This window comes from Bicyclus anynana, chromosome 3 (genome assembly GCF_947172395.1).
Source record: "Bicyclus anynana chromosome 3, ilBicAnyn1.1, whole genome shotgun sequence".
NCBI lineage: Eukaryota > Metazoa > Arthropoda > Insecta > Lepidoptera > Nymphalidae > Bicyclus > Bicyclus anynana.
The window spans coordinates 770946-780734 of NC_069085.1; the positions used below are offsets into that span (position 1 = coordinate 770946).

The 9789-nt window shown below is 43.2% G+C and overlaps 1 protein-coding gene across 1 annotated transcript; it reads left to right on the forward strand.

Annotated features, from left to right (window-relative positions):
• Positions 1–451: 451 nt before the first annotated feature.
• LOC112050876 (transcription elongation factor SPT5) lies at positions 452–9316 on the forward strand. The gene is made up of 5 exons (XM_024089263.2): positions 452–1075; positions 1299–1383; positions 4352–4483; positions 4751–7375; positions 7716–9316. Exons 1-5 carry the CDS (start codon positions 807–809, stop codon positions 7848–7850), a joined length of 3246 nt encoding a protein of 1081 aa, XP_023945031.2. The 5' UTR covers positions 452–806; the 3' UTR covers positions 7851–9316.
• The last annotated feature ends 473 nt before the right edge of the window (positions 9317–9789 follow it).

Consider the following 9789-nt stretch of genomic DNA (forward strand, 5'->3'; position numbering starts at 1 on the left):
TACCAATACTCCTGTAATTTTTAGTTTTGTAACTAAAAGTTTCATAAGAGAGATATGTCACTAGCGCATAAAAACTGAGGCAAACAAAAGCGGCTGATTAACCACATTTTATTGAGAACAACGAAAGTTATTATAACAATTAATACCTAAATATACAGATACAAATTACAATGTCGAGTTGTGTGTTTAGGAACTTTAATAACTGTATGTACCTACTTAAATATAGAATGGAATTTAACACAAAATTGTGCATGCGTGCACTTAGTGGAGTAGCTAAATTCAGCTAAATTTTGCGGTGACATGTAACATGTAGACATGTAGTATAAAATGTCATTGCTTGTGACCCTGTTAGTGTGTGAGGATGACGAGTGCATATTTATAAGTTTTAGTAGGGCGGCAACTAGCCACGTTCTATTTTTATAGGTCATTTCGACCCAGGCAGCAGGCTGCAAATTAAACTGACAATTTTAAATTATTTTTACTCGACGTTTTACTAAAATCAATTAACATTTGAATAAAAGAAGGAACTAACTTTATTATTAAAAAAATAGTTCGTCCTATTAAATTCATTTTGAAATTCGTACTAATTCGATTTTATATCGAGCTCCAATCGGATTTAATTTTAATTTCAAATTTTCAAGTTGTCAAGTCAAGTCATAAAAAAGAAAACACCTTGTGCACAACACTATTTGTCACGTTTGCTGATATCGACGTAAAGCGGATTTCGCTGAAAATATTAATTAGTTTTTAAATATTAATGCTTCTGTAATAAACACTTATGATATCTAAATTGCAGTGAATTGATCATGTCCGATTCAGAGGGCAGCGTGTATTCCGGCAGCGGCTCTGACGCTGGCAGTGTTGCATCGAATCGCTCGAGACGAAGCGCTGGTTCGAACCGCTCGAACCGATCGAACCGCTCGGTCAGGTCGGGCTCCCGTTCTCGGTCCCGTTCGCAGTCTGGTAGTCGCGGCAGCCGGAGCCGAAGCCCCTCAAAGTCACCCTCTAGGTCACGGTCCCCATCTCGATCGCGATCGCGATCTCCATCGAAATCTCGGTCGCGATCTCGTTCAAGGTATGAACTAATTAGTATCTTAAAATCATAGTGGTTTTGGTATTGTAAGTGAATATAAAATTATATGAATTCTAATTAAAGGCCATCATGCCATCTGAGTCCTGTGGCAATAGTCATTGAATATCATCCCAGATAATTGTCATGTTATAATTTAATTTGAATATAATAAGATAACTTTAATTGTTACATTAGTTGTACCTATATTGCAATTGGTTGTGATCAGGAGCCAGTCTGTTGCATCTGACGCCAGTCGCACCAATGGGAAGGATGACGAAGCAAAGGAAGCCTCCGGGGATGAAGAAGTTGAGGTATTTCCTTCTCTCTTATATTGTATTCATTAGAGTGCACTAACTGTGCAAATTGTTGCAGTGTCAGGTCACTGCTACATGACAATAAGGTTGTGATGCTTGATATCTATAGTCAGATCGGGTAGGTATTTTAAACAATGTAAATAAACAAAAACATATGATTCAGGGGTGCTCAACATTTTACTAAAGCATTTTTCACGAATATTGTCATGAAATAAAACTTCCTTTGATAGACAATTTTTTTTATATTTTATATTCCTATAAACTGTTATTTATCGAACAGATAATGTTTCACTTATATTTAGGGTTCCGTGGTCAATAAAGAACCCTTATAGTTTTGTTTTTTTATTATGTATAAGCAAGCACCGCTTAGCTGTACGCTAGATTGTAAGCTATGAGGCAGCCTTTGGTAGAACGCGCTTGCCTAGAAGATGCCTATTCACTCTTGACTTGAAGATACCCATACGTACGTCCGTCTGTCCTTCTATCTGTAACTCAATTACTAATAGAAAACTGTAGCTTGACTATGAAAATTATGTACGCGATTATAGGCGTCAATTAAAAACTTGACAAGTAGTTTTTACTCGTTTTCTCGTAGTGTGGGTTATTGTTAGATATACGTTTTTATGTAGAATTTGATGAGTTTGTTAGGACACTACTTTTCAATTTAGGCCTCTATTTGTAAAATATTAAGATTTAAAGTGCTAATTTAATTTCGTACTAAACTAAATAAAATTAAAAACAGTAAACGAACAACAAATAACAATAATAAACAATAACAACGAAACGAGAACAAAATGAAATAACAAAAATTATAAGGGAAGAAAATACGCACAACAAACTGGATTTAGTTAACGAATACTGTGAAGTAGAAGTATTAGTCACAGACAAAAAATAAAGTAGTGTTCTGTGCTGTGAAGTGTGAACTGTCAAATCTCAAATCTTCTTTCACTTAATACAAAATCAAAACATTAATCATAGTTTAAGGTAATTCTGCAATAAATGAAATATTTTATTCACATTATAATAAAAGAAAACATCATTTGAATCTTTCTTCTTTTGATATGATAATACGATAATACGATTTATAAAATTAATTAAAGCTCTTATTTAATTTTATAAATGCATATTAATACCCATAAAACTCAATCTTTGTTTTTCAAAATGGTTTGTGACTCATGTCTGCTTGGGGTATTTAAGGTTCTTTTTATGTCGTTTGTGTTGTGTTTCTGCAAACTCTATTTAATTAACATAGAGGAATTAGACATGGAAATGCATCGCACCCAAATGCAGCAACAAAATTGTCTGTCGTTTTTAGAGGGGGACGAGGTAAACTCACACATCAATAAAATTTAACAAGAATAAATAATAATTATAATCTGTACACAGAATATTCAATTAATGGATCAATGTTTTGCTGTTCGTTCGTTCGTTAGAAGAATAGAATCGATTTTTCTTTTATATATTGTTTTAATTTATTTTTAATTATAATTATGTTTTTGACGACCTCCGTGGCGCAGTGGTATGCGCGGTGGATTTACAAGACGGAGGTCCTGGGTTGGATTCCCGGCTGGGCCGATTAAGGTTTTCTTAATTGATTCAGGTCTGGCTGGTAGAAGGCTTCGACCGCGAAGGCGTACCGACAAGCGATTTAGCGTTCCGGTACGATGTCGTGTAGAAACTGAAAGGGGTGTGGATTTTCATCCTCCTCCTAACAAGTTAGCCTGCTTCGATCTTAGATTGCATCATCAGTTACTGACTGAACATCAGTTACTGAGTGAGACTGAAATCAAGGGCTACCATGTAAAGAATAACAAAAATAAAATAGAAATATTTTCAAATTAAACGTCACGTCATCTTTTAGTGAATTAGAAGTTGTTGACCGTTTTTCATGCCATTGACTGACTGACTACTTACTACACAAACCGGAATTATTAGGGAGCTTTTTAGACGACGAAACCGATTACAACAATGAAACATCGATACAATCGATAACGCGTTAGATCGTTGGTTGTTTGACAGAGAGGTAACGTCTTGCGGGGCAGGTCTTTCTATAATTGGTCCGTGATAATTAATTTGTTGTATGTGAATCCGGACTCAAAAGGGCTAGAACCCAGAGCCGTAAAGCTTATTATTAAAAATAAAATGTATGTGAATCGAAACGAAAAGTGTCGCTTAAAAGAACCTTTTTGAGTAGTATTATTGTTGTGTAAAAAACCTAAAGTTGTGGACTATAGTTGCAATGACTTCGTGTCTACACCAAAAAACAAGCAACCAAAATTTTCCACATAGCCTGTTGTAGGACTCTCTGACTTGAATGTCAGTATGGAAAATGTTTCGAGAATTACCACAGCGTCACCAAATCAACACAACAAATGGCCAAGTTTGTGCATTCTCTATAACATGTTGTAGGTTATATTTATCATCACATAGCTCATCATGTCTTTCCTATAGGAGAGACTACTTTACTTTTATAGAGCAAGGGCTAACAAACTTTCAGCATTTAATCAAATCAAATCAAAATTCATTTATTTCAAGTAGGCTCAATTTACAAGCACTTTTGACACGTCAGTTGACTATTTGTAAAGATTCTACCACAGGTTCGGAAGGCAGGTTCTGCTGAGAAGATACAGGCAAGAAACTCAATAGTTGCTCTTTTGAAATGAAAAAGTCATACAGTATTATAATTTACAATTGATAACAATTACAATTTCTTATAGTTTTACTTCCTGTGTGAAGGTGGAAGCTGATCCAATGGCCTCCAAGCACGTTAAGGAACTCATCAATAGTAGTAACCTAAGTAAATGTTTTTTAACACATTGCTTAAAGTTGCATTGGCCACCAGGCATCATTTATTATTGTAATTTTATTGCACAGAGACAATTTGTTAATTATATTGAACATTGAATATTGGAACTTTATGTTTACTTTATAAATATAGTAAATTAAAATTAAAGAAAATCTACAGGACGAACAGGAGCCAGAAGGTGAAGAGCTAGTGGACTCTGAGGAGTATGATGAAGATGAAGAAGAGGAACGCAGAAGAAAGAAGCGCAAGAAAGACAGCCGCTATGGAGGCTTTATTATTGACGAAGCTGAGGTAAGTTCATTTGTTTGAAACACAGTAAAAAATTATAGATACTTGTATTGTAGACAAATATCTATTAAAACTCCAATCATTTATATTGATAAAATATTTGGCTTATTTTTGTGTATCTACAAGCAGACGCCTGTACCTAGTATTGGTACTTTGTAATATTAGTATATGTAGATTAAACTGAAAATTTGATAAAAGTTTCTTTTTGGCTGGAGTTTCTAACTTCTAACTAGTAACAATACATTAATACTTTTATTTCTTTTTATCAAGGTTGATGATGAAGTTGACGAAGATGACGAATGGGAAGAAGGTGCCCAGGAGATGGGTATTGTGGGCAATGAGGTTGATGAAATTGGTCCTACGGCGCGAGAAATTGAGGGTCGCCGAAGAGGTACTAACTTGTGGGACTCGCAGAAAGAAGAAGAGATTGAGGAGTACCTCAGAAATAAGTATGCAGATGAATCTGCTGCACTGAGGCATTTCGGAGAGGGTGGGGAGGAAATGTCGGATGAAATCACCCAACAGACTCTCCTCCCAGGCATAAAAGACCCCAATCTGTGGATGGTCAAGTGCAGAATCGGAGAAGAGAAAGCCACTGTGCTGCTTCTTATGAGAAAGTTCATCACTTACCAGAATTCTGAGCAACCTTTTCAAATCAAATCCGTAGTAGCGCCGGAAGGAGTGAAAGGCTACATCTACATCGAAGCCTACAAACAGACACACGTCAAGAGCATTATAGAGAACGTTGGGAATTTAAGAATGGGAATTTGGAAACAAGAAATGGTGCCTATTAAAGAAATGACAGACGTTTTGAGGGTCGTCAAAGAACAATCAGGCTTGAAACCGAAGCAGTGGGTCAGATTAAAAAGGGGTCTCTACAAAGATGACATCGCCCAAGTCGACTACGTGGACTTGGCCCAAAACCAAGTGCATCTGAAGTTGTTACCGAGAATCGATTACACGAGACTGAGAGGGGCTTTGAGAACCGTCCAGAGCGAGAGCGAGGCCGCCAAACGGAAAAAGAAGCGCAGGCCGGCGGCCAAACCCTTCGACCCTGAAGCGATCAGAGCCATCGGCGGGGAAGTCACTTCTGACGGCGACTTCTTAATTTTCGAGGGTAACAGATACTCGAGAAAGGGTTTCCTGTACAAAAACTTTACGATGTCGGCCATTTTAGCCGAAGGAGTGAAGCCCACTCTGACGGAGTTGGAGAGGTTCGAGGAGCAGCCCGAGGGGATCGACATCGAGCTGGCCGCGCCCGCCAAGGACGACCCGACGAGTTTACACTCCTTCTCGATGGGAGACAACGTCGAGGTCTGTTCCGGCGATCTGGCGAACCTGCAGGCGAGGATCATCGCCATAGACGGCTCCATGATCACGGTGATGCCGAAGCACGACGCGCTGAAGGACGCGCTCGTGTTCAAACCGAACGAATTGCGAAAGTACTTCAAGCAAGGCGACCACGTCAAGGTGCTGGCGGGCCGGTACGAGGGCGACACCGGCCTCATCGTGCGCGTGGAGCCGCACCGCGTCGTGCTGGTGTCCGACCTCACCATGCACGAGCTGGAGGTGCTGCCGCGGGACCTGCAGCTGTGCTCCGACATGGCCACCGGCGTGGACTCGCTGGGGCAGTTCCAGTGGGGCGACATGGTGCAGCTGGATCCGCAGACGGTCGGCGTCATCGTGCGCCTGGAGAAGGAGAACTTCCACGTGCTCGGCATGCAGGGGAAGGTCATCGAGTGCAAGCCTCAAGCGCTGCAGAAGCGGCGCGAGAACCGCTTCACGATGGCGCTGGACTCCGAGCAGAACACCATCCAGAAGAAGGACATAGTGAAGGTGATCGACGGGCCGCACGCGGGCCGCGAGGGCGAGATCAAGCACCTGTACCGGAACTTCGCCTTCCTGCAGTCGAGGATGTACCTGGACAACGGCGGCATATTCGTGTGCAAGACGCGCCACCTGCAGCTGGCAGGCGGCGCCAAGAACGCCGCCGCCGCCAACGGGCTGGCGCTGGGCTTCATGTCGCCGCGCATCCAGTCGCCCGCGCACCCGTCGGCGCGCGGCGGCGCGCGGGGCCGCGGGCGGGGCGCGCGGGGCGGCGCCGCGGCGCGCGACCGCGACTTCATCGGGCAGACCATCAAGATCACGGGCGGCCCCTACAAGGGCAACGTGGGCATCGTGCGCGACGCCAACGTGAGCACGGCGCGCATCGAGCTGCACACGGCGTGCCAGACCATCTCCGTGGACCGCGGCCACATCGCGGCGGCGGGCGGCGCGGGCGCGGCGCGCGGCGGCGCCTCGGCCTACGGGCGCACGCCCACGGCGCGCGCGGGCGCGCACACGCCCACGTACCGCGACGCGGGCTTCAAGACGCCGCTGCAGGGCGTGGCCACGCCCGTGTACGAGGCGGGCAGCCGCACGCCGCACTACGGCGCCAGCACGCCGGCGCACGACGGCGGGCGCACGCCGGCGCACCCCGCGTGGGACGCCGCGGCGCACACGCCGCGCCCCGACCCCGATTTGGCGCTGGGCTCGCCCGCCTACGACGCGCCGTACGCGCAGGGCCCGTTCACGCCGCAGACGCCGGGCACCATGTACGGCTCGGACCACACGTACAGCCCGTACCGGCCCAGCCCCGGCTACTCGGGCTCGCCGTCGCCGGCGCCCTACTCGCCGCGCTCGCCCGGCGCCGACGAGGACGCCGACTGGCCGGCGCCCGAGCTGGAGGTGCGCGTGCGCGCCGACGCCGAGCCGGCGCTGCGCGGGCAGGTGGGCGCGCTGCGCGGCGTGTCGGGCGCCAGCTGCAGCGTGCTGCTGGCGCACGAGGACCGCGTGGTGACGGTGCCGGCGCACCTGCTGGAGCCCGTGCTGCCGCAGAGCGGCGACCGCGTCAAGGTGACGTACTTGAACATTCGTAACATTTCGTACCATTCAGTTTGAAGTAAAACTTTTTCTGCATGCTGGACTTGGGGAGGAAGCGTTACGAAAAGTGTAATAGGGCGAAACGAACGGACGTTGAGAGCTAAAGTGCTTTAGTTGTGTGGTCACAAAAAGTAAAGCACACTCCCTTTTTTTTATTTTTTTCATTTATGTAGCATACAAAATCTATGAGATGATAGCAATTAGCAAGTAATAATAAAATATTAAATATTGTATTATCTAACTATATATGTATATTGTCGAATGCCTTTGGTAATATTAATCATGTTACAATGTATTCCTCTCTGGTGGGCAGGTGATAGCGGGCGAGGACCGCGAGGCGGTGGGGCAGCTCATCTCCATCGAGAACCAGGAGGGGCTCGTCAAGTTCGGCACCGACGACATCAAGATCATGCAACTGCGACACCTGTGCAAGATGGCGGCCACCTAGTGCACGCGACCCCTCCACTACCCCACACCACCGCGAGACTAAAGCTGAGGACACACCAACGCGTCCGCGGCGACGTGCACGATGACGATCAGAGGGCCTAGCCACACACACTTACACATTAAATCTCTTTCTACAAACGCTAACGCTTCGAAAACTAAAAAATGTATGAAAATGGCATATCGAATATGATAGCTTGATCACGTAACACATCGATAAGGAATTTGTCATATCCATTTTTATTTTTAGTTTTCGACGCCGAAGTTTACAGAAACAGAATGTATGTGTAAGTTGGCTACAGAGCCAGATGTAGCGCACGAATTCGTAGCAACGTGTTCATATCGACGCGTTCTCAGATGTCATACATTGCACTAGACGTTGGTTTAGCCTTTCGGGGAAATATCGGTAACGCCGCGTTTGTATCGCCGTATGCACCGTTTAAGTGTAGGTATTTCTCTATCAAACGAGATCATATTAAACATGTGAAGCCCTAGCATGTGTCAACGACATCTCGCGAAGAGAAAAACACATATTGTCCACCAATAGCGGCGGCATCGAAAATATTGCCCTCTTTCTCTCGTTGCGATAGGACGAAAGAGATCTCGCCGATGTGTCTTTTTTCTTCATGTGATTTGTCGTGGCGCATATTGGCGTCTTAGTATTCACGCTTTCTTATCTATGATATTACATAAGTCAAAGGTCTACGTTTTGTTGTTATACTTGCTTACAATGATACCCAACTTGCCACTGGATTGTGCAACTTTTTTCATAATTTCGAATTTTAGGTATTTTTCTCCCAGTCAAACATCACAAAATCGTTTATAACCTAAAAAATTGTGATATAATATTGAAATGTAAAAACCCATGAATTTCCCGCAAATGGAGATGGAGGGGATGAAGGTAACCACCCCTCCCCTAGCTCTCTCCCGCTTATCGAGAATAGGTAATTCAAAACCTAACCCATAATTTGAAAGTATTAAACTAAATTGAGTCTAGAAGTAGTGTATTTTTTTATCCATTGTCCGTTGTAAAAGTAGGCACTATCACAGTATACACTATATTATTTCAAAACATTGCTATCTAGCATCATAACCTGGGGCTGTCTCTTTCTACAAATGCTAACGCTTCGAAAATTATGAGAATAATGAGAAAAAATATGAGAATGACATTTGCTATAGATAGGTCACGTGATCAAGTTATCGATCCGATCCGTCAATTTCATACATTTTTTAGCTTTCGTAACGTTAGCGTTTGTAGAAAGAGAATCGACGTGCCACTTACCTATTAGCCCGATTATTTTGAAAGTTATGGGCATGTAGGTATACCGTAGAGTGGTATAGTCATTTATTCGGTTCGAATTGTATGTAGTTTATTAAACCGCGCAATAGTTAACTTGCAGCGATATGACATGGTTTGATCACTGGATGACAAGTGTTCTTATTTACCTAAATAAAATATTTTATTTTACAGTATTTTGTATTATTTGTGAAACCTATTTTAACTCGCTTATATTAGCTTAACTTATATGTATGTAAGAAAATCTTGGAATCTTAAATTGACCCACTTCCCGGTCATTAGGACGAAATTTTGCACACGTTCTGAGTTCTGATGACAATACATTACTAGCTAAGAAACGTCATTACAAATCCAAGATGGCAGACTGGCTGTTTGATATCCACCCCCATGATATAGATATCAAATGAAAGGGTTTTCGTCAGGAATACGAAAAAAAATAGTTACGTGACTTAAATCCAATATGGCGGACAGGCTATTTGAAATGCATGCAACATGATATGGGTATCAAGCGTGTTATTTACTTTTTTATAGATTTACAGCCCTCACTTGTAGTTGTAATATTATGTTGTTTTAGAATTGGGTAATGTTAGATTTTCTTTTCTGGTAATTTCAGCTCTTTTTTTTAATGTTGGTTAATAATACAATA

Coding starts and splice junctions, on each gene's coding strand:
- LOC112050876 (XM_024089263.2), top strand. CDS start 807: ATGTCCGATTCAGAGGGCAGCGTGTATTCCGGCAGCGGCTCTGACGCT. Junction 4,484..4,750: donor TTATTATTGACGAAGCTGAG/GTAAGTTCATTT, acceptor CTTTTTATCAAG/GTTGATGATGAAGTTGACGA. Junction 7,376..7,715: donor AGAGCGGCGACCGCGTCAAG/GTGACGTACTTG, acceptor TCTGGTGGGCAG/GTGATAGCGGGCGAGGACCG.